This window comes from Silurus meridionalis, chromosome 28 (assembly GCF_014805685.1).
Source record: "Silurus meridionalis isolate SWU-2019-XX chromosome 28, ASM1480568v1, whole genome shotgun sequence".
NCBI classification, from domain to species: domain Eukaryota; kingdom Metazoa; phylum Chordata; class Actinopteri; order Siluriformes; family Siluridae; genus Silurus; species Silurus meridionalis.
The window spans coordinates 12,425,038-12,450,154 of NC_060911.1; the positions used below are offsets into that span (position 1 = coordinate 12,425,038).

Genomic DNA, 25,117 nt, shown 5'->3' on the forward strand with positions numbered 1-25,117 from the left:
CCAACGGCCCACGCTGTGTGCTTCGTGGCCCGAAGGGTTAGGTCGGCAGCGCGACATAACTCCTTAATGTCGGTGGCCCCGGAGCTAAGTCCTCATCTGTCACGCAGCAGGTCAGCCTGGTATGCCTGCAACACACCCATGGTGTGGAGACATCCCGCAGCCTGACCTGCTGCCGCGTAAGCCCTCCCCACTAAAGCCGATGTAGCACGTAGCGGTTTAGTAGGGAACACCGGAGCCTTTAGCGACGATGCTACGCTAGGAGAGAGGTAGCTAGCTAGCATCCCTTCGACACGCGGCATCGCCCCATAGCCGCACGCCTTAGCCCCAACCACATTCGCATAAATCGAGGAGTGGTGCGGCGAAGCACGCGCTGAGTATGGGGTTTCCCAAGAACTGGACACCTCGCCGTGCAGATCAGGAAAAAACGGCAGGCCCCGGCGCCGAGGAAGCGACACAGGACGCAGAAAACGCCATCCAGCTTACTGGGTGCGCTGTCTCTGCTGCTCCACCGCCAAGCTAGATCCAGCTTAGCAACGGCTCGTGTCACGACCTCGAGGAGCTCCTCGTACAGCACAGGCTGAGAGGGCTCCACGGGCTCGCTAGAATCCATCAGCTCACCCTCCTCGGAGAGAGAGACATGTAATGCCGCGCTGCTCGTACCGGGAGAAGAAGCAGCCATCGGGCCTGCTTCCCCAATAGAGCCGAAGCTCAATTCAGCCGACGAAGCTGAAGCGGACTCATCCGACTCCAACCCAGCCGCTAAATCGGCCTGCGAGCCCCACGAGCGCCGGCGCCGCTTCGCCTCGGCGAGAGCGGGACCGGAGCCGCGAGGGAGAGAGCTCCTCTCAAAGAGCGCTCTCCGGGAGCGAAGCGTGCGCATAGCCATGCGGCTACAATGAGAGCAATCGACGCCACCTCGCTGCCATTTGTAGCTTCCTGTTTACGCAACGTCGCCCGCTGATGACGTCACGTTCCAAACGCCTATTGGTCAGATTACACACGTGGTTCAGAGCGCGGTCACGCAGGGGCATTCCCATAGCGTTTCGACGCAGCTTGAGTTCCTGAAGGGGAACTCCATTTGGTGTCCTGATAATTTATGTCATTAAAAACACCATAATTACTTCAAAACATTTACAAGAATATTTTTATGAGCTGCTCTGAGATGGCATCTGAAAATGAACAGGCTTGTGTAAGAAAAATTGCTTAGTGCAAAGGAGGAGAAGTAAAGGGGAACCTGGTATTTCTATGTTCTTTTTTCACGTTCTTTGAAAAAAACATCTATGACCTATAAAACATGTCTAGTCTCCATGCTCTATGTTGAGGGTGGTTTCACTAATATTAAACACACATTTGCATAAAGCATCCGTATATATATATATATATATATATATATATATATATATATATATATATATATATATATATATATATATATATATACACACACACACACACACACACACACACACACACACAGAGTATATAGTGCCAAGGTATGGATACCATTTAAAAAATGCCAACAATTAAATAGATATATTTAGAATAATAATAATGATAATAATAATAATAATAATAATAATAATAATAATAATAATGTCATGTGTTGTTGATCTGTGGTTGTTTTTACCAAAGTCTAAGACCTGATATGGACCAGATGATTCTTATTATGTCCCAAAGCATAAAACTACAAATTACTGTATTTTCAAATCAATTAAATTTAAGTTGTACAGTCCATTTAACAATAGAAACTGTCCAGTACACAATAATTTCTCTTTGAAACTGCAATGTATATTGTTTTTTTCCCCAAGATGAGCTACTGAGCTTTATCTTATAAAGCCTGAACTATATAAAGAACCTTCTTAAGTTATTTCTTGATGTTCATCTCTCTGCATTGCTTTTTTGTGTTGTTGTTGTCAGCGTAATTCAGTTGGAATCCAGGTTAGCAGCCCAGAGGCTGATGAATGTGTTAACTAATAGTTGATCATTTCCAACACTGAAGTCTGACTTCACTTTAATGCAGTGTAATTCCTAATGTAGTTCAGTGTTACCGGGAAGTTCAGATTATATGATTCCTAGTATTATTTTCCCTGTCAGCGTTTACTGGATTGAACTTCGAGGTCAATGTGAACACATGCAGACTGCCAAATGTCACATGTCTTGCGGGAACGCAGCGTGTCGACACGCCTGACGACCTGCATTATGTGTGTCTCAGACCACATCCCCACCCCCTACAGGTTAGTTGACTGAACTCCAACTACTTCTTGATCTCATGTTCAGTGGAAAACCATTACATATTGTTCCTGTGCTACTTTGGAAATCAGCATTGATCTTTTGAAAGCCTGTCCAAGGCCTGACATTCTTTCAGTATTACAGAAAAGCCGTTGGAAAGACACGTGGTTTTAAGTGGGGGCGAGAATGTTATAGTTGACATGCCGATGATGTGATGATTTGCTTACAGTGGGATTGTGTGGGGTTTTTTTTGCTTCTGCTGACTTATATAATAACTGCTCAGGTGTAGTATGTGAACTCAGAAAGTGTGAGATGACTGCATGGAGTTGTACAATAAATGGAGATTTACTATAAATGTATTTTTGTTCTTTATGAAAAATGAATAAAACAAGTCTTATAAATACAGTTAAAGCCTTAAGTGCTTTATTCTACTTATGCTATGATAGTGATTTCCATTTATTGCTCATTTGGGGTATTATTTAATGAGTAAGGCATCATGCTGGAAACATTTTAGAAAGTGACTTAATGTTGTCTTAACTTAATGTTAATCCCAGCTTTTTTCTTACAGTACTTTTTAATGTTCACTAATATCAGTTACAAATAATTAATAACAAGTTGTTATTTATTCGCAAAAAAATAAAAACTCTGACAGAAAGCACTGGAATCTCCTTCCATTATCTATACAAACTCAAATATAAATACATTTATTATGAAACATTATAAGTAATTAACCTCTTCTAGCAAAATAAAAATCTAGTAATTACTATCTATCTATCTATCTATCTATCTATCTATCTATCTATCTATCTATCTATCTATCTATCTATCTATCTATCTATCTATCTATCTATCTATCTATCTATATCATCTATCTATGGGTGTGTATATATATATATATATATATATATATATATATATATATATATATATATATATATATATATATATATATATATATATATATATGCACCTACTTACATTCTTTGCCACATAACTATTTATAAGCATTCACTGAATGCTGAGTCAGGAATATATGTTCTCAAGGGAAAATTGGATATACTTTAGAGTAGTCAATGTGTAAGGCAGTTGTCATCATTGCGTTGTGTTTGGGGTCATTATTATGCTCGGTTAAGGCCAGTCGCTAACAACGTATCTGTGTGTGTGTGATTTTTCTGATGTGGTGATACAGGTCTTAAATTTCATTCTCAATTGTCTTAAAATGTCTTGTTTGACTTGGTGAATCCTGCAGAAACCCTGATACATGTACGCTTTACATTGAAGTTTATTATACATATGTTCATCAGAAATATCGATAAAAAGGAGAAAAAAAGGGAAACAAAACAGCATCACAAGTAAGTACACCCCTCACATTTTAGCAATAATTACTTTAGAGTAATGAACATGTCAAAACTCTGACCATAGTGTGAATATTTTGTGTGTGCACAAATGTTATCTCGCGCTGCCTTAATCCTGGGCATAGAATTGTTGCTGGGATCCTCTTCCGCTCCTCCATAATGACATCATGGAGCTGCTGGATGTTAGAAACATGGTGCTGTTCTTCTGCTTGAGGATCCTCACAGGTGCTCAAGAGGGTTCAGGTTTGGAGACATACTTGGCCACTCCATCACCTTCACCTTTATCTCCACCTAGAGTCATCTCAGCGGTGTGTTTGGGGTCGTTATTAAGTTGGAAAACTGAAGTTCTGCCCAGTTTCTGAAGTGAGGGCATTATGTTCTGCTTCAGAATGTCACAGTACATGTTGGAATACATGTTTCCCTCAATGAACCGCAGTTCTATAGTATCAGCAGCACCCATGCAGCCCCAGACCATGATGCTACCACCACCATGCTTGACTGTAGGCAAGACACAATTTTGTTAGTCCTCCTTACCAGGGCGTCACCACACATACTGGACACCATCTGAGCCAAACAAGTTCATCTTAGTCTCATCAGACCACAGGACATCGTTCCAGTAATTCATGCTCTTGGACAAGTTTCAGCCAGCTTCAGAAGAGGCTACTTCTGGGACGACTTGTTGCTGGGTGCGGCATCTAAACACTGACTAGCAGACCTTCTGCTTTTGCAACCTCTAAAGCAATCCTGCATCACTCATGCATCTGTTGATTGAAACAGCTTCTGCACTTGATGCAAAGCACAAGATTTAAATTATTTGATTAACCTTTGCAAGGCCTGTTTCAAGTGAAACATGTCTTGGAAACCTCTGTATGGCCCTGACCACTGTACTGAAACTCAGTGTCAGGGTGTTACCGATATTCTTATAGCCTGGGCATCTTATTGGAGAGCAACAATTCTAATTCTCAAATCCTCAGAGAGTCTTTACCATGAGGTACCATGTTGAACATCCAGTGGTCAGTGTGAGAGAAGTGAACTCAAAGCATCAAATTTTAACTGCTCTGATATGAGATACACACATATGAATGGTTCTGTCAAGCAGACAAAAACATGAACATTATGAATAGACCATGTGGATTTGCAGCTGTTATTACTGAGGGTGTACTCACTTTTGTTGCCAGCTATTTTGACAATAATAGCTGTATGTTTAGTTAATTTCAGAGGACAGTAAATCTGTAATGCTACATAAGCTGCACATTGACTCCTCTAAAATATATCCATTTAATTTCTGTAGTATTGTCCCTCGAGAAGATAAATGGTTGCTAAAACGTTATGGGTGCACTCACTTTTGTACTCAAGTTTAATTGTTTTTACTGTTTTCATGTACTTTTGTATTGCTTTATGATGCCAAAGGTAAATTTCCACTTTTTGGACTATGAAGTATTGTAGCTACGGTGAGGAAAAAAAGTATTTGAATTCCCTGCAAGTTCTCCCACTTAGAAATCATGGAGGGATCTGAAATTGTCATCGTAGGTGCATGTCCACTGTAAGAGACATAATCTAAAAAAAAAATCCAGAAATCACAATGTATGATTTTTTAACTATTTATTTGTATGAAACAGCTGCAAATAAGTATTTGAACACCTGAGAAAGTCAATGTTAATATTTGGTACAGGAGCCTTTGTTTGCAATTACAGAGGTCAAACGTTTCCTGTAGTTTTTCACCAGGTTTGCACACACTGCAGGAGGGATTTTGGCCCACTCCTCCACACAGATCTTCTCTAGATCAGTCAGGTTTCTGGCCTGTTGCTGAGAAACACGGAGTTTGAGCTCCCTCCAAAGATTCTCTATTGGGTTTAGGTCTGGAGACTGGCTAGGCCATGCCAGAACCTTGATATGCTTCTTACAGAGCCACTCCTTGGTTATCCTGGCTGTGTGCTTGGTCATTGTCATGTTGGAAGACCCAGCCTCGACCCATCTTCAATGCTCTAACTGAGGGAAGGAGGTTGTTCCCCAAAATCTCGCAATACATGGCCCTGGTCATCCTCTCCTAAGTATAGTGCAGTCGCCCTGTCCCATGTGCAGAAAAACACCCCCAAAGCATGATGCTACCACCCCCATGCTTCAAAGTAGGGATGGTGTTCTTGGGATGGTACTCATCATTCTTCTTCCTCCAAACACGTTTAGTGGAATTATGACCCAAAAGTTCTATTTTGGTCTCATCTGACCACATGACTTTCTCGCATGACTCCTCTGGATCATCCAAATGGTCATTGGCAAACTTAAGACGTGCCTGGACATGTGCTGGTTTAAGCAGGGGAACCTTCCGTGCCATGCATGATTTCAAACCATGACGTCTTAGTGTATTACCAACATTAACCTTGGAAACGGTGGTCCCAGCTCTTTTCAGGTCATTGACCAGCTCCTCCTGTGTAGTTCTGGGCTGATTTCTCACCTTCCTTAGGATCATTGAGACCCCACGAGGTGAGATCTTGCATAGAGCCCCAGTCCGAGGGAGATTGACAGTCATGTTTAGCTTCTTCCATTTTTTAATGATTGCTCCAACAGTGGACCTTTTTTCACCAAGCTGCTTGGCAATTTCCCCGTATTTTTTTTTTTAGATTATGTCTCTCACAGTGGACATGCACCTACGATGACAATTTCAGACCCCTCCATGATTTCTAAGTGGGAGAACTTGCAAAATATCAGGGTGTTCAAATACTTATTTTCCTCACTGTATGTAACTAAACCTTTGTTTTCTAATTATTAGAATTTATTATGCTCTGAAGAGGTTGATTACTGCTAATATATTAGAATAAATGAATTCGTATAAATTTTTAGAGCTGACTATAAACATTAATTATTGTTGATAAAAAAGAATCAACACCTTCCAACCAATCAGAATGAAGAATTTGTAATGTATAAAGTGAGCTTTTGGTAATAAAACCCAAATCGCATTGATATCTACTGTATGTGCATTTGCAAAATAGTAATAGCTTTTAAATTAATCAGATTTCTTGCAGGTGTGCAGCAATGGAAGACTGTGTTTCGTCGACAGCATCAGCAGTCACAGCTGCATTTGTGCGCCAGGTTGGACACGTTTAATAAACGTTAATGACTGTACACAGCATCGGTGTCAGAACGGGGCCACTTGTGTCAACAAAGTTGCCGGGTACAGGTAAGCACCTGCAACTTATTTTTCTGGAAATAAAAAAAATCTGTGTTTCACATTGTCAGCATGTCAGCAATGATGTCAACAGATAAAAAAATGCTTCTTTTTTTTTTATAATTATAAGCAATATATCCTGCCTTATGTATGTTAAAATTACTCTGCAGCTTATCTGCAGCTGAATACAAACCATGATGTCTAGAACCGCAATCAGTGGGTGTATATAGTCAGTAATAACACGAACCCAATTTACATTTTTAATCGTGATAGTTATTCTTTGCTTATATGGTCTCCACTGGCAAACATGATTATATAAGATTTTTCTTCTTGTTTTGCATGTTGGATTTCTAATCAGCATCCGCATCCCACTGTGCAAGGGCAAAACAAAACGCTTGCTTAAAAATATGTCTAAAGTACAGCAGTGCATAAACAGAACACTGAATGAAAACGTACACCAGTCAGCCATAGCATTAAAACCACCTGCTAACAGCAATATTGTGTAGTTCCTCCTTGTGCTGCCAAAACAACTCTCCAACAGATCTCTAAAGGTTCGCTGTTATAACTGTATATAATTTGTATAACTTTGAGGTGGTTCCTCCATAGGATTTGTTCGTTAGATGCTTAATTAGATGGAAATCTGGGGAATTTCTGAGAAAATATCTGGGGAAATGTCTTTTTTCAGTGTGTCAGAGAACTTTTTTTTGCTAAATTTTGCTATATGACCAGTATAATTATGTGTATATTTTAGGGATTCAGCGATTCTAATCGGTGTATCGGCATAAGGATGTGATGCATCGAAAAAAAAAAAAAAAAGTGCGTCGGATACACGTTAGCATTTGTATCGCGATGCATTGTTTTTCGACGTATTTGGGTCGGTAAAAGACAATTTATTTATAGATAATCATAAGTAAATATGCCAGATGTATCACAACACTACAGAGGCCGAGGTGTGTTCTGAGAGTCACATAGAATACAGATTAACATGGCAGAGGTAGAGCTGCATCTTCCTAGAGACAAAACGAGCCAGAAATCTTTTCTTTTGTCTGCACTGTTTGTGAAAGAGGCCATGCGTTAGAAGTGAGAAGCTGCGGAATATATAAAAGCGGACTATCTGTACTGTATTGAATTGGCAGAGCATCATATTTTTTTTTCATTGCATCGAATTGCATTGAATCGTATTGTGTTGGTTTGCTATATGGGTGAATTGTATTGCATTGAAAATTAAATTGCATCTGCCTCAGTTATGGAGATAAACATCTTTGTTATAGATTCTGTATATAAACAGGTAACAAGTGTAAAAGGGTTAAATAATACATCACAAGATATATGGACAAGGATTTAAAATTGATTTTTTTTGTTACTAAATTGACAGTTGTCAGTGTGACCACGGATACACTAGGGTTCACTGCGAGCTTGATATTTCCCTCCTTATTAAACAACTACGCTCGGACATACACAGCGTCTCTGAGGACCAGCAGCACTACATCTGCTTCTGCCAGCCACGGTACACAGGAGTCTTCTGCGAGATCAAGACAGATGAATGCAAGAGTTCCCCCTGTGCTAATGGTGCCACCTGCATGGATATTGTTGCCAGTTACTGGTGCCCCTGTGCTGCTGGATTTGAAGGTGAGCTTCACAGATTGTAGAGTGCCTTTGCTGAGAGATGCTAAGATTGGAAAAAGAAGCTGTATTAGAAGTTAGTACACATCTATCTATCTATCTATCTATCTATCTATCTATCTATCTATCTATCTATCTATCTATCTATCTATCTATCTGTCTATCTATCTGTCGGTCTGTCGGTCTGTCGGTCTGTCTGTCTGTCTGTCTGTTGGTCTGTCGGTAAAAAGTTATAAGTTAATAACTGCCCAACACGTTATTAAAACCTGTAAGATTGTGATAAACGATCATTTTCAAGAAGGAACTGATCATGATCAGAATTCAACTTCACTTCAGTAAAATCAAATCACTTGAGTGAAATCAAATCACAAAAAATGATCAATGATGCTAATCTAAAAAAAAAAAAAAAAAAAATACATTTTTATGGAGCTTAAAGTTTGGTTTCTAAAACAATGGAAAAGGTCACGTGGCCTGATGAGTCAAAATGCCCATGGTTCGAGTGATGGATGTTTTAGGGCGCATAAGAAGTGAAGCGAATGAAGTGATGCACCCATCATGTGGTGGCAGTTTTAGTATCTGGGGCTACTTCAACTGGTCAGGTCTATGTTTTTTCTTTCCTGACAGCACAGGCATATTCCAAGATAACAATTCCAGGATTAATCGGTCGTAAATTGTGAAAGAGTGGTTAAGGACCCTGAGACATCATTTTCACACTCATACACTCATACACACTACAGAGCCCAGAGTTTAATCCCTATTGGAAATACTTAGACAAGACTATAGCCAGCTCTCCATACTATACCCTCTCCATCTTTAATTCAAGAGAAATGAATACATGTCTGCATCTTGGGAGGAAATAAATACAACTCTATGAATGCAAAAATAAAAGTTGCGGCATTGCATGCGCTTATCGAAACAATGGTGAATACGTGCCATCAACGTTTGCTGTTACTCACTCGTTTGTGAAGGGAAAGTATTTAGAGTCAACTTGCACATCTGCTTAAGCTGAATTTCTGGCCAGGCTATTCAGATCATATGGAGATATGAGATCTGAGATCCACTAATGCTTTGATGCTAAATAACCACTGGACGTTTTGCAGTAAACACCTGGGTCAGTTTATTCCCAGGGTCGGTTTAGCTACTTCTGATATGAGGCATGTTTTGCTCTGATGTGGGAAGTAGTGGTTGGTCAAATCTGACATGTACAGAACAACAGAGTTCTTGTTGAAGTAAATTAGGTCATTGGTCATTGTCTTTTTACAAACTCAATGTGGGTCTGGCAGATAAAAGAAAAAAAAAAAACATTTCATTCTGTTTTGAAATAAGTTTGTATTTATAAATTCATACGTCGACAATGCCCATGCTGCTACATGCTGACAAAAACCATAAGCAAAAGACAACCATGGTAAAATGCCAGAGTTACAGGCACTCAAGCTGTGTCCTAGATGGTACATATTTATTAATGTGTCTAAAAATCTCACTTCCTCTAATACTGGGCAAATTGAGAATGGAAATGAGGTTAAAGATGACCAACCAGGGACCACGTTTGTCTCGGCACGCTAACTCCGGACAGGATTCTCATCGATTGGAAGCCACTCTGTGCAGCTGAGGGTGGTTCTGCATCAACGGCCTGGTGATCCATGAGATTACTGATCGACATGGGAGATTTGAGGATGGATTTGGACTGTAGATAATGTCAAAAATTGACTACAATGGCTCAGGACCTCAGGTTGCATTTAATCACATATCACTAAACACTTTTTACAATGATGGAACTCTCATGAATGGGCATTTGGTGCTAATGATGAAGTTGGATCTTCATAAAGATGGGTTTACTTTAGAGTCTGGTTCCTCTCTATGTTTTTTCTTAATGCAATCTCAGAGAGGTGTTCCTTGCCACTTTCAAACCAACTACCTGCATGTCTTTCTTCACCACATCTATAAACCTCCTCCTTGGCTTTTCTCTTTTCCTCCTTCCGGGTGGCTCCATCCTCAGCATTTCCCTACCTATATACCCCATATCCCTCCTCTGCACATGTCCAAACCATCTTAATCGGGCCTCTCTCACTTTGTCCCCAAAATGTCCTACATGCGCTGTCCTTCTAATAAACTGATTTCTAATCCTGTCCATTGTCGTCACTCGTAATGAAAAGTTCAACATCTTCAGCTCTGCTACCTCCAGCTCCACCATCCTCTCTCTTACTTAATGCCACTGTCTTTAAACCATACAACATCGCAGGTCTCACCAAAGTCCTATAAACTTTCCCTTTTACTCTCACAGATACTCTTCTATCACAAATCACTCCTGCCACTCTTTATTACTTTGCACTGTTGGTACCTGAACTTCGCCACCTTCTCCACCTCTTCCCCCTGCAACCGCAAACCCTCCCTTCCCCCCTCTCATTCACACACATGTACTCTGTCTTACTCCTACTGACTTTCATTTCCCACCTCTCCAGGCTCTTCTCAACCTGCTCCCTACTCTCACCACAAATAACAATATCATCCGCAAACATCATAGTCCATGGGGACTCCTGTCTTACCTCGTCTGTCAACCTGTCCATCCCACTGCAAACAAGAAAGGGCTCAGAGCCGATCCTTGATGCAGTCTAACCTCCACCTTGAACCAGTCTGTCGTTTCTACTGCACACTTCACTGCTGTCACACTGTCCTTATACATGTCCTGTAGCACCCTTACATACTTGTCTGCCACACCTGACTTCCTCATACAACTCCACAACTCCTCTCTCACCACCCAGTTGTACGCTTTCTCTAGATCCACAAACAGACAATGCAACCCCTTCCGACCTTCTCTATACTTCTCCATCAATATTCTCAAAGCAAATAATGCATTTGTTGTGCTCTTCCTCTTCATTAACCATACTATCGCTCACAGATGGTCACCTCTTCTCTCAGCTGGCTTCCAATACTCTTTTCCATAACTTCATGGTGTGACTGATCAACTTTATTCTCTGTAGATACTGCAGGTCTGCACATCTTCCTTATTCTTTAAAATTGGTTCCAGCACAATCCTTCTTCATTCCTCAGACATCCTCACACCTTCCAGAATCTTGTTAAAAACTCCACTGCCATCTCTCCTAAACATCTCCATGCTTCACCTGGTATGTCATCTGGTCCAAACGAATTTCCACCCTTTTTCCTCTTAATCGCTCCTCTCTCTTTCTCCCTACTGATCCTATCCACTTCCTGCTTCACCATCTCCACATCATCCAACCTTCTCTCTCTCTCATTTTTCTCATTCATCAGCTGCTCAAAATACTCCATCCACCTTCTAAACACACTCTCCTCACTTGTAGCACATAATTCCCAGCTGGTCCGAATTCTGTTTTGCCAACCTCTTTCTCCTTATGCTCTCCCGCACTTCCTCATTCCACCTTCACCTCATTCTCTTTCCAGAGGTCACACCAAGTACTTTTCTAGGTGTCTCCTTTATCACTTCTGCAGTAGTTGTCCAATCATCCAGCACCTCTTCACCACCACCGAGCCCCTGTCTGACCTCTTCCCTTTACCTCACACTACAGTCTTTCTCCTTCAGTTTCCACCGTCTTATTCTTTTTTCATTCCCCACTCTCCTCTTCTTCTTTTCCAAAGCCATCCTACAGACCACCATCCAATCCCACCATTAGGGTTGCACAAGGCAGTGCACTCTTAGGGCAGGTCCTAAGCCCGGATAAATTAGGAGTTGCGTTAGGAAGGGCATCAAGTGTAAAATGTGCCAAATCAAATGTGATTAACTTTTTTAAGAAACAAACATATACATACTTTCATAACCGCTTTATCTTTGTAAAGCTGCTTTGAGACAAAGTCCATTGTTAAAACTGCTGTACAAATAAAAATGTGTTGAATTGAATTTAAATACATTAAAGAAACCCCCCCTGGTGGTCAAGAACAAACAGACCTAAAACTGCAGTCAAGTCTGAGTTCTGAATGTTAGAAGGTTATTAACAGCTAACTATGCATGCTTAAAGGGGAATATAAAATAAAAAGAATTCGTAATGTGGTCTGAAGCAAGCTCATGTATTTAATCTGTAATAACTACCTACTCTAACTGCATGAAGATCTCATTTTTAGAGGCTTGTTAGAACTTTGCATAGCACTGAACCACCATCAGAAATGAAAATGTTTGCAATTACTACAATGGTGGCTCATCCGTAGGGCCAGGTGGAGGAGAGCGCAACCACATAAATCAGCAGTTCAATAAATTTTGAGCCTCATAAAATTCCTCATTCGCTGTGTGCTCAGTGCTTCATTCCGCTCCATAGATTTATTATTGCTCCTACTGTAGGTCGAAATGGAAACTACAAGTTGTTTTTGAGAAAGCTGTTTAAATTTCTGCTTCCTGTAACCCGGGACACTCAAATTGAAAATAATAAAATAAAATAAAAATAAATTCATGCCACTGACTTGGCCAATTCTAACAGCTTTATTTTTTTTCTCTGGAAGGTTCTACTTCTTAGCATGTTTTGGATCATTCTATGTACTTCTGGAAGGTCCACCCATTGTCTCATTGATCATAGTAGTAGATGGCAACAGATTCATTTCAAGAATTTTCTGAGACATGGTTCCATTCATCTTCACTTTAATAATATGGATTCTGCAAATACCAGCCTCATACCGTGGTGACTCCAAGTTCAAACTTCACTGTTGGAATGGTATTTTTAGGGTCATATGCAGAGCCAATTCTCCTTCAAACATGCTCTGTTATATTATTGCCAAAAAGTTCGATTTTGGTCTCATCTGACCAGATTACATTCTTTCAGAAATATGCAGGCAAAAAGTGTAGCAAACTTCAAAAAACTTTATAATGGATAGTGAAGCCTTCAATAATGGAGAGATATTCTGAGGTGCCTATGTCATTGCCCATAGTTTTCTCTTTCTGAATGCTGCTAAGACCTTGGACTAGTATTCTGTCTTAACTTTAGACTCCCTGATCAGAATTCTTGAGAGGAACTTCTATGAATGGCTGGTTGATAGTAAAGTGATCTTCATTCCACTTATGAAAAATGGCTCAGTGGTGCTTCCAGAAACATTTAGGAGATGCAAAATCTGTTGGGAACAAATGATTGTGATATTATGTTGCACAACCAAAGGTCTCCAGAGAGCTCTTTGATTCTACTCATCTTTGGATTCTTGCATTTAGAGGCGGATAAGACTTCTTATAACTTATCCACATGCACTAACCCAGCTGATTCTATTTTTTATAGGTGGGTGTTAGAACTGTATCCACACACACCTACACTGCACCAATGATTCCTCTGATTTTTAAACACTGCTCGACTGGTCCCATCATTTCTTAGGGTGCAAGGAAGACATACTTTAAAACCCTTCTCTGTTCTGGAACCTAGGCGGTGGAATTTGTGGAAATTATAAAAATAACATTGCCATAAATGTAAATGTACTCCTGCATTATTTTATCAGCCATCATTTCATTCACTTTGACAGCAACAGACAGATAAATGAGTGCCTCTCAACAAGACAAAGTGGTCCTTCACAACTGGACTGGTTTGCATGCATTGGCTTCAGAAATGGCTTTGCAGATATACATCTTCCCTGAGTTAGACCAATAAATCTAGATTTTGAAATAAAAATAATGGGGAAATAAGTCAGACAGCTTTGAGAGTTTTTTTTGTTCATAGATTGGTGGTAGGTTAGTGTTTAAGGCTCTAGGTTACTGATCGGCAGGTGTGGGTTCAAGCCCCGATATTGACAAGGTGCCACTTTTAGGGACCTTGAGCAAGGTCCTTAATCATCTGTGCTCTAGGGGCGCTGTATCATGGCTGACCGTGTGCTCTGACCCCAGCTTCCAAACATCGATGGGATATGTAAGGAAATAATTTCACTGTTGTAAAAGTACATGTGACGAGTATAGTGGTAGAAAGGTGTAATTGCAGGTGGACTAATTAAAAGGAGCTGCCAACCCACCAAACCAATTATGTAATTACTGACTATGATGCTTACGACGAAGTGCAGAATGATGACACATGAAATGTAAAGCGCATCCGAAGATTAATTAGGATGATGCCTTGTTTGAAGATTTGGCACGCAGATCTGCGCAGGGAGCAATGTGCCGTTTTTTTTTTTCAAGATGCACAGAAACCTTTCTGTTGAGAGTGATGAGAGGCTCATCAGCTGAATTTGTTTGCCTTGTGAGCTTTTATTTGATCTCTGCTGGCAACACTTTTCACTTTTGGAGAAGCCAAGAAAATCACAGCAATAGTATCTCCATGCCCACGTCCCTGTTCTACTTTCCAACCAGCTATAAACTGAATAATAAAGTGTCTTTTACAGTTAATATTGCTGCAATACGTTACATTTTTAAATTCAGTATTTTATTGTACTCAATATGGGGTTCCTGGTGGTCTAGTGGTTAGGATGCGGCGCTCTCACTGCTATGGCCCGGGTTTGATCCCTGGTCAGGAAACCAACCCCAGCCACTCTTAGTGCCGGTCCCAAGCCCAGATAAATGGGGAGGGTTGCGTTAGGAAGGGCATCCAGCATAAAAACATGCCAAATCAAACATGCAGATGATCCGCTGTTGCGACCCCTAATGGGAGAAGCCGAAAGAAAGTTTTTTCTTTTTTTTTTTGTACTCGATATGGTAGCAGTAATGAGGGCACCTGTGGGACTCACATACATTTACACTGTATAAAATCACCATGGTAAAAGCACAGTGTTTACCATATATATACCGATTGATAGGCACCTTATGGGGCAAATAGGTGTGTTATATGGGGTAAAATGTGTATTACTGGGTTAGTGAGTGTAGTAGAGGGTTTATTGTTGTATTCGTGGGTTAATAAGTATATTATAGGGTAAATAGTCAGATTATAAAGTTACCTATACTGAGGTAATAAATAAAGCATCGGCCAAAGGGGTGTATTATGAGTAAATAGGTGTATTATTGGCTTAATTGGTGGGTTAATAGGTATATTATGTAGTTACTGGGTGTGTAACTGGGTTGATAAACATACTGTATTATGGGGCAAACGGTTATAATATAGGGTAAATAGAGCTATTACTAGCTTATCGGTTGTAGTAGAGGTTTTTTAAACGACAAATCTGTGGTTTAATAATTATATTATAGGGTACAATGGTGTATTATTTAGTTACTGGGTTGATGAATATATTATGGGGTAAATGTGTATACTATCAATAGGTGTATTGAGAGGTGTATTGGTGGGTTAATAGTTATATTATAGGGTAAATGGGGTATTACAAGGTAAATAGGTTTATTATAGGATAAAGTTGGTCACTAATTGGCTAATCTGTAGTTCTCTCTTTTTACAACTGGCTTTTGGTGCAGAGTATAAATGAACTAACCAACTTTTTTTATTCTGGTATAATTTATAAAACTCTATTAATTTTTTAGTCAACAAAAAAAATCAGTTAATCCTAAAGTAACAATAAGCAGGTAGCAATGTTGTATTTATCGGTAATACTTCTGTCTAACCTTGATAAAAAATTTTCGACTCCAGGTCAGAACTGCTATGAGAATACAAATACGTGCCTTGTGTTAAGGCCATGTTCGTGTTCTCATGTAGGAAGTGTAGCTGTTTAGCAGGAACGTCCAACCTTTTTTTATAAAAGGCACCAGAACCTATTTTAAAGTATTGGAAGGGTACTGCTCAATATTTTGTCTTTGGAGACATTTGGGTTTGAGATTAGAAGATGACTGCAAGATGACTCCAAATTTCAGATTCTGATATAAACATCCAGATGTGTTAAACAACTTATAACATGGCATTTAGCAATTTTTTAAAAAGAATTTGGAACATGTGACTGGCAGCTGTTTGTTGTTTTACCCAGGATTGCACTGTTACAGTAGATTGAGAGTTTAAACAGTGTTGGCTCTGAATTTTAACTCTTGCATTTGTTTTTTAATCCTGGGTTTCTGCGTGTGTTGTTATAATGGATTAACCAACATAAAGACTAGAAAGCTGTGGGTGATCAGGAAAAGTGCACAAGCAATAAGAAAGGCCAGTACTACCATGTGAAAAAGAAAGATATGTACAAACAGCCAAACCTGAAACAGGTAAGCTAAGGTAATCAGCAGCAGTTGATGGCAGCAACATTATTCGAACTGTGAAGAAACAGTGACATCACCAACAACCTCCATGGGGCAGGGGAAAAATAAAAGCCAATAACACAATATATAAACATTTTTCATCAATAGTAGAATTCAAAAGTACAGTGACGAGCCACAAAAGATTTCTAACCAACAATAAGACGTGTTCCTATACTTTTGCTCACCCGAAATTTGCCACCCAGTGTGCAATATTCTAAATTTTTTAACACATAAAGATGTAAATCTCAGGAACCGAAGTACTGAAGTAATTCATGAATTCGCAGTTGTAGTCAAAGGCGACGCTAACTGCATTTTCACATAGTCTGTTGTCAGCTCCAGGTGAAAGAACCGAAGCTGTGGGCCAATTAACATCGGTTTTGGAGGCCACAGTTGTGGTGGAATAAAGATCCACTAGACATGCACTTCACGTAGAGATGTTTCCCTTTCAAGAGAAACATGCGCTCCATTTCACATACACGCTGTGTGAGTTAATATCCCACTCCAGAGAACGAAAATCAGTGTATCAGTGTATGTTTTCCTGAGTGTATTAAAATACTCCATATAAACCTAATTGTGAAGGAAAACAGGTGTCCTGTCCTGTCAGAATCGTTTTCTTTACCCCCCACATCTGGTGTGATTTTAGCGGTAGATAAGATTTGGGGTTTTATTGGCCTTATGAAAAATCTACTTAAATTGGTGTTATGAGATTATCATCAATGCTGAGTGAGCAAATATGCCAGGAAAGGGTGAGCTATTTTCCTAGCACAGATGCACCTTTGCCAATGTGGATTTTTTTTATTTTATACTGTAGGTGTGGGCAAAGCTGTATACTAGTGAAGAAAGTTTGTTTTCTGAAGACGCTTAGTCACGTATAAACGTGTCCAAGTGTTGGAGAAAAAAAAATAGAAAATGTGTACTGTAGCAGTATAGAGCAGTGCATAATACAGTATTGTGTTTTTAGACATGAATCAAATATAATCTAATATCTAATTTAATTGAATTATGGATGTAAGGATGCCATACAATGATGTTTTACAATAATGATTTGATTGGATTTAATCATTAGATAATTGCATTATTGCCATCAGAAAAATATAGAAGTGATTGAATGTTGCATAAACATGCAGCTACTTTATAAGAGTGAACTTTACCAGGATGATCAGCTTCTTACATTGCGGTAGATTTATTAGATTTTTGCTAGATTTTATTCTGCTTTTTTCCTCCTCTGTTTTCCAATATCTCCAGCTTTGACACTATTTTTTGTTGGACAGAGTTAAAAAAAAAAAAAAAGAAGAAGAATATTGCTACGGCAAGCAGTACTTGTAATAACAACAATGCATTTTACATAGACATTCTTTATATATTCCTTATATATATATACACAGTACAGACCAAAAGTTTGGACACACCTTCAAAAATTGTAGATTCACACTGAAGGCATCAAAACTATGAATTAACACATGTGGAATTATATACATAACAAAAAGTGTGAAACAACTGAAAATATGTCATATTGTAGGTTCTTCAAAGTAGCCACCTTTTGCTTAGATTACTGCTTTGCACACTCTTGGCATTCTCTTGATGCCTACTTTGAAGAACCTACAATATGACATTTTCAGTTCACTTTTTTGTTATGTATATAATTCCACATGTGTTAATTCATAGTTTTGATGCCTTCTCTACAATTTTCATAGTCATGGAAATAAAGAAAATTCTTTGAATGAGCAGGTGTGTCCAAAAATTTGGTCTGTACTATATATATATATATATATATATATATATATATATATATATATATATATATATATATATATAAACTTTTGGTCTGTACTGTATATATAATATATATTTCAGTGCATTTGGGGAGTACATAATTTTTTTCTCATTAATCTACACCTTTCTTTCTTTCGGGCTTCTCCCATTAGGGGTCGCCACAGCAGACCATCCGCATGTTTGATTTGGCACATGCTTTTACCCTGGATGCCCTTCCTAACGCAACCCTCCCCAATTTATCTGGGCTTGGGACCAGCACTGAAAGTGGCTGGGGTTGGTTCCCTGACCAGGGATCGAACCCGGGCCGCAGCAGTGCGAGCGCCGCATCCTAACCACTAGACCACCAGGGATTAATCTACACCTAGTACTCCATAATTACCAAATGCGAATAGACTTCTAGAAATGTCTGTAATATATGTTTTTTTATAAAAAAAAAATAAATAAATAAAAACCTGATACATTACATGTAATTAAGTATTCAGTATTTGTAACAACACTTAAAAATTAGCTCAGGTGCCTCCTATTTCTCTTGGTCATTGCGGAGATGTTCCTACATTCTGACTGGAACACTATTAAAACTGCTGCTGTATTGAAGATTCCCAAGAGCACAGTGGCCTCCATAATTCTTAAATGCAAGTAATTTGGCACAAACAGAAGCGGCTGAAGTGCCTTAAAAGGAAAGATTAAAAAGAAACCAATAATCACTGAGGTGCGACAATCCTGTGTGGAGACGGAACAAAGTTCCAAAAGGACAACCATCACTGCAGCGCTTCAATGATCTTGGCTTTAAGGCAGAGACTCTCCTCAGTGCAAAATCCACTTGCTTGGAGTTTGTAAACAGGCACCTGAAGGACTATTAGACTGTAAAGAATAAGATTCTCTGGTCTGATTAAAAAAAGGATTGTACTTTTTGGTTTCAATTAAAAAAATGATGTCTGCAGGAAGCCATGTACCGCTCATTACCTGTTTAAAACCATCTCAACAGTGAAGCATGATGGTAGCAGCATCATGCTGTTGGGGTGTTTTTTACATTTACATTTACTTTTGTGGCATTTTGCAGACGCCCGTCTCCAGAGCGATGTACAAAAGTGCTTTGAGTCTCTAGCAATTAATAAATCTACACTGGCACGCAAGATTTCAAACCTAATATAAATATATGTAACTCTTAAATTCTACAAAGCAAAGTTGGAAAGTGCTAATTTAAGTGTTTCAGGAAGAGGTAGGTCTTCAACCGCCGCTTAAAGATAGCCAGGGTATACTTACTTCTCATTCTGAGAGAAGGTAGTACCAATCGAGCAGTGCTGGAGGATCTCAGACAGCGAGGTGCAGTGCGAGGTGTGATGAGGTTTTTCTGAAGCAGGGACTGGGAGACTGGTCAGGGTTAAGGGAAATACAAATGAAGCAAATTACAGTGATAGCCTCAATAAAAACCTGTTTCACAACATTTGGTTTGGGATGAAGGTTGACCTTCTTACATTCACACAGCCAAGACAACACAGACGTGGCTTAGGGACAAATCTGTGAATGTTCTACATTGGCCAAGCCAGAGCCCTGACTGGTGAACATCTTTGGAGAGACCTAAAAGTGGCATCCATCAATGTTTCCCATCCAACCTGACCCAGCTTGAGAGCATTTGCAATGAAGAGTGGCAGAAAATTCCACAGTCCATGTGTGCAAAGCTTGTTGGTCATACTCAAAAAAACTTGAGGCTGTAATTACTGCCAAAAGTTCTTCAACTAGGTACTGAGTAAAGGTACTCAATACATTTCTGTTTTCACTTTGTCATTACGGGTCCTGTCCTCTACATCTGCCTCTTTCAAACCAACTACCTGCATGTCTTCTCTCACCACATCCATAAACCTCCTCCTTGGTCTTACTCTTTTCCTTCCTCCTGGCTCTATTCTCAGCATTCTCCTACCCATATAACCCATGCCCCTCCCCTGCACATGTCCAAACCATCTCAATCAGGCTTCTCCCACATTGTCCCCAAAACATCCTACATGCTCTGCCCCTCTAATAAACTCATTTTTAATCCTGTCTATTGTCATCACTCCCAATAAAAACCTCAACATCTTCAGCTCTGCTACCTCCAGCTCCACCTCCTGTCTTTTACTCAATGCCACTGTCTCTAAACCATACAACAGCTCAGGTCTCACCAAAGTCCTATAAACTATCTTTCACTCTCACAGATACTCTTCTATCACAGAACACTCCTGCTATCACTCTTCTCCACCCACTCCACCCTGCCTGCACTCTTTTCTTCACTTCTCTAACACACTCTCGATTACTTTGCGCTGCTGATCCCAGGTACCTGAACTCCTCCACCTTCTCCACCTCTTCTTCCTGTAACCGCACCCCTCCACTGCCCTCCCTCTCATTCACACACATGTACTCTGTCTTACTCACATACTTCTCTGACACACCAGACTTCATAATACAATACCACAACTCCTCTCTCCCCACCCTGTCGTACGCTTTCTCTAAATCCCCAAACACACAATGCAACTCCTGCTGACCTTCTCTATACTTCTCTATCAACATCCTCAAAGCAAATAATGCCTGTGGTGCTCTTCCTCTGCATTAACCATACTATCGCTTACAGATGGTCACCTTTTCTCTTCCACTACTCTTTCCCATAACTTGGTGTGACTGATCAACTTTATTATTCTTAAAAACTTGTACCAGCACACCCCTTCTCTATTCCTCGGGCATCTTCTCACCTTCCTGAATCTTGTTGCAAAAATACTTGATTGATCCCACAGGGAAATTGTTTGGTTTGCTGTTGCTCACAGTAAAAGAAAATATCAAGTTAAGGTTCAAGTAAAAAAAATAAAATAAAAGGAATAAAAAATATATATATATATATATAAATGGAATTTGTAGCAGCAGTGAAAAACAGATGGCACATGCAACTAATTATTATTATTATTATTGCACTGAGATTATTGCACATAATTGCCCAAGGTATCAACAATACATAAGTGTGACATATTAATTTATAAATATAACTATATCTATATTATCTATAATGTATAACATCTATATGGTGGAGCAGCTGTGTAACACTCAGAGGGAAGAGTTATGTAGCTGGCTGCAGGCAGAAATGATCTCCAGTGGTGCTCTGTGGTGTATCATGGTTGTATGAGTCTTCACTCCTCAAACTGAGGAAAGAGGGTCTAGCTCCTCCCCAACAGCATGGCCTTGTGGATCAGTTAGTTGAGTCTGTTAGTATCTGCCACTCTCAGCCTGCTTTCCCAGAGTTCCACAGGAGAGCACTGGCCACAACAGTCTCATTAAACATCCTCAGCATTGTCCTGCAGATGTTCTTTTGTACTCAAAATAAATAGAGGTGGCTTTGACCCTTCCTGTGGAGTACCTCAGTGTTCTTAGTCTATTCTAGTTTATTGTATACGTAAACCCCCAGGTATTCTTTTACCATCTCCACACCGACGCCACGAATGAAGTCACGGGTGCCTTCTTTTTTTCTCAGGTCCACAACCAGCTCCTTTGTCTTGGCCAAATGAAGTTGTAGAAAGTTGTCCTCACACCATGTGACAAAATTCTCCACAACTGTCCTGTACTCCTCATCACTGTCACTGATACCGCAGAGTCATCTGGGAACTTCTGAAGATGGCAAGACTCTAGTCTAGTAGTCCGAGTCTTGCCAGTGGTGTAGATACTGAAGAAGAGGTGAGATAGAAGTGTTTCCTCTGGGGCTCAAGTGTTGCTGATCACTTTTTCTGACACACAGTGCTCTAAACGCACATACTGTTGTTGTTTATATGTATATATATATATATATATATATATATATATATATATATATATATATATATATATTATATATATATATATGTGTATATATATATATATATATATATATATATATATATATATGTGTGTATATATATATATATATATATATATATATATATATATCCCCTATATATGTGTGTATATATATATATATATATATATATATATATATATATATATATATATATATATATATATATATATATATATATATATATATATATATATATGTATATATATATATATATATATATATATATATATATATATATATATATATATATATATATATATATATATATATACAGTAAAGTAATATATATATACAGTAAATATATATATACAGTAAAGTAAAGTAAACTGTGGAGGGTTTATAAAGTTTAAAAATAGGGACGAGAGTTGCTGGAATCAGGAGAGAGAGAGAGAGAGAGAGAGAGAGAGAGAGAGAGAGAGCTTTTGGGGCAGCAACATTAAAAGCCATTTCTACTGCAGTGCAGAGTCTAGCTGAAGGGAGCAGTGAGAAGGTGAGTGTCAGATGATCTGGGTGTATAGAAGGATGCTAGATATGTAGGCAGGGGCCAGACCATGCAGGGACTTGAAGAGCAGAAGAAGTTATGCAGTCTATGTAAGCTAACAGAGAGACAGTACAACGTGTGGTGGTGAAATGTTCCATGGTCTGGTGTGGGTAAAATTTAAAGAAACATATTTGGTTTGTTCATACATTTGTGTCATTGTTTAACGGTTTAAAGATGTATTTAAATTGGAATTGGTTGTGGTCTGTATCTAACTATACATGTGACATATCTAAAAACAGAGGTTAAAAACTTCTACAATACTGTGCCACTGTGCAGTCAGTATTGTTTGTTTATGGAGCATCTCGTTAAAACCGTTTGGTATAGTTTTATGTGGGGGGTTTTTTGGCTTTGGTTTGCAAATTTGTGTTGAATAATGCTGAAACATGGCAACCCTGACCTTTAGTATATTCACTGCTTTTGATAAACTGTCTAAACAGACTGTATGAAACACCTTTTGGCTGTGTTCAATTTTTTTTGTTTGTTTTATTCTTCAGGATATAACAGTTCCAACACACACATCTAAACCTAACATGAAGCTTTCTTACAAGATTTTAAAGAAAAAAAGTCAGATTTTTTGGCAACCTATCTGAATAGTACAAAAATTGTATAGTATATACATTGTTACAGAGAAAGAGGGTAGTAGTGTAAACAAAATACTACAGGCTTATTATATCTTATTAATAAATATATAAATTGATGAATTAATGAGCTCTGTAAGCAGCATGTGAAATTCCTATATTTTGTAGAGCAATTTTAACAATGGACATTTTTCTAAAGCAGCTTTACACAGATGAAGTGGTAATAAAGAATGTATACGTTTGTTCTAACTGTAAGTTTATGCCTAATGAGCGAGCCAGTGGCGAATGTGGCAAAGAAAAACTCCATGAGATGGCAAGAATAAGAAACCTTGAGAGGAATTAGGGCACTTATCCTCATCTGGGTGGCACATTTATTACAGTTCATCCTTGTTGAGGGTAGTAGTGCAGTAGGTGATAAGTCATTAAAATAGGGCTTCAAAGTCGACTAAAATGCCCATGGACTTAAACGCACTTTGGATCACAATGCTAAAAAAAAGAAGCTAGAGAAGCTCTTTGTTCTGGTATAATTGCTAGTGTTATAATGTTGTGGTTGTGTAACTGTGTACATTATTTTTACTTTGGTTTTATTTGTATAGCGTTTTTAACGATGGACATTAGTTTTAAGGTGGAATCTATCAATTTAGTGCCTATAAGGTTTATCTTTAAATCCCTACTAAACCAGCCATGGGTGACTGCGGCAAGGAAAAACCGCCATGAGAGGGTATGAGGAAGAAACCTTGTGAAGACTCAAACCCGTCCTCATCTGGGTGACACCGAATGTCCATTCATTATAGTACCATTATAGTTATTTTGTCAGTCACAGGCATATTTTCAGAATCAGCTGATCAAACTGCATTGGCATAATCTACACAAATAATGCAATACCGCAATAACGATTGCAAATAATTTACATTCTGACCTTTTATCAGTTTCCACGAAATGCGTTTGCATCATTTGTTTGCACACAATCATGCTTTTAATCACAACGACGGAACGCTATCTGGATCACATCTTGATTTATTACCCTTCCGTTTTCCTCTGGTAATTATGAACCATGTCCTATAGGTACCGTAGAAGCATTAGGCAATAGATACCATTGCTTGCGCCAGCTTAATTGTGTATTTTTTTTTCCTTTTTTGAGACACTGGCACAATTTTTTTCCGCCTAATGAAAGTAACTCGCTGCCTTGGGTCAGGTCAGCGAGTCCCATTTGAATAAGGCTGCACAGTAAGTATGACATTCCTTCATGCAACATTAACCTCACAGTGAATTGCACGAGCAATTAGTTATTAAATACTGCTGCTACGATTTCACTAAAGCACGTTCTGTCTGTTGGTCACTTCCATAGAAGATTTAATCAGCATGTAGGTGTTTTAAATCATTCGAATGTATTGTTCTATTTCTCAGTGTAGGTAGTCTGAATAAGTTTTAGCAGGCTCGTGACTCTAAATTGGCTCGGATGTCTGCGATGACTACGCTTGTTTGACACCAGGGTCTGATCCATTTTTATTTTTAACACATGAAGACCTGTGACTATATGTTGTAATTTATTCAATTGGCACGCAACACGCGCCGGTCGACTTTGTGCCGCAGACATCGAGCGAATATTTCTTACCACGGGTGGCTGTTTAATTTATAACACAGGGCATCGATGCACTCATCCATCAGCGGCTCAATGTTAGCGATGCTGCCAGGCCAGACAAAATGCGATATGGATCAGATGATCCACACCGAGCCTCCGAGGCGCAGATGAGCCTATTAACATACCGGGCTGCACAAAAAGAGCTCGAGAAGGAATCAATGGCTTCATAAATCTCCAAGTCAAAAAGATGGCTTTACCTAATAAAACATAAAGCAGACATAACAGCGTCTAATTCTGGAAACAGTTTATGGCCTTGCTAACAAGACTTGGAGAAATT

The 25,117-nt window shown here is 39.1% G+C and overlaps 1 protein-coding gene and 1 non-coding gene across 10 annotated transcripts in view; one reads left to right on the forward strand and one right to left on the reverse strand.

Moving 5' to 3' along the window:
• The window catches only part of eys (eyes shut homolog), a 400,588-nt gene that overhangs the window by 82,104 nt on the left and 293,367 nt on the right, over positions 1–25,117 (forward strand). For 5 of the 9 annotated variants that reach the window (XR_006924828.1, XM_046842744.1, XM_046842742.1 and 2 more), the window contains exons 5-6: positions 6,605–6,759; positions 8,123–8,376. Coding sequence is in view for 8 of the 9 variants with exons in the window: in XM_046842744.1 (XP_046698700.1) it covers positions 6,605–6,759; positions 8,123–8,376 (409 nt within the window). In the remaining variant the exon portion in view is untranslated. Of the gene's footprint in view, positions 1–6,593; positions 6,760–8,122; positions 8,377–25,117 lie in introns of all 9 variants that reach the window. The other 4 variants (XM_046842749.1, XM_046842750.1, XM_046842748.1 and 1 more) reach the window with 2 other exon arrangements.
• trnaa-cgc lies at positions 18,508–18,579 on the reverse strand. Its single transcript has one exon. It is a non-coding gene; the product is annotated as a tRNA-Ala (tRNA).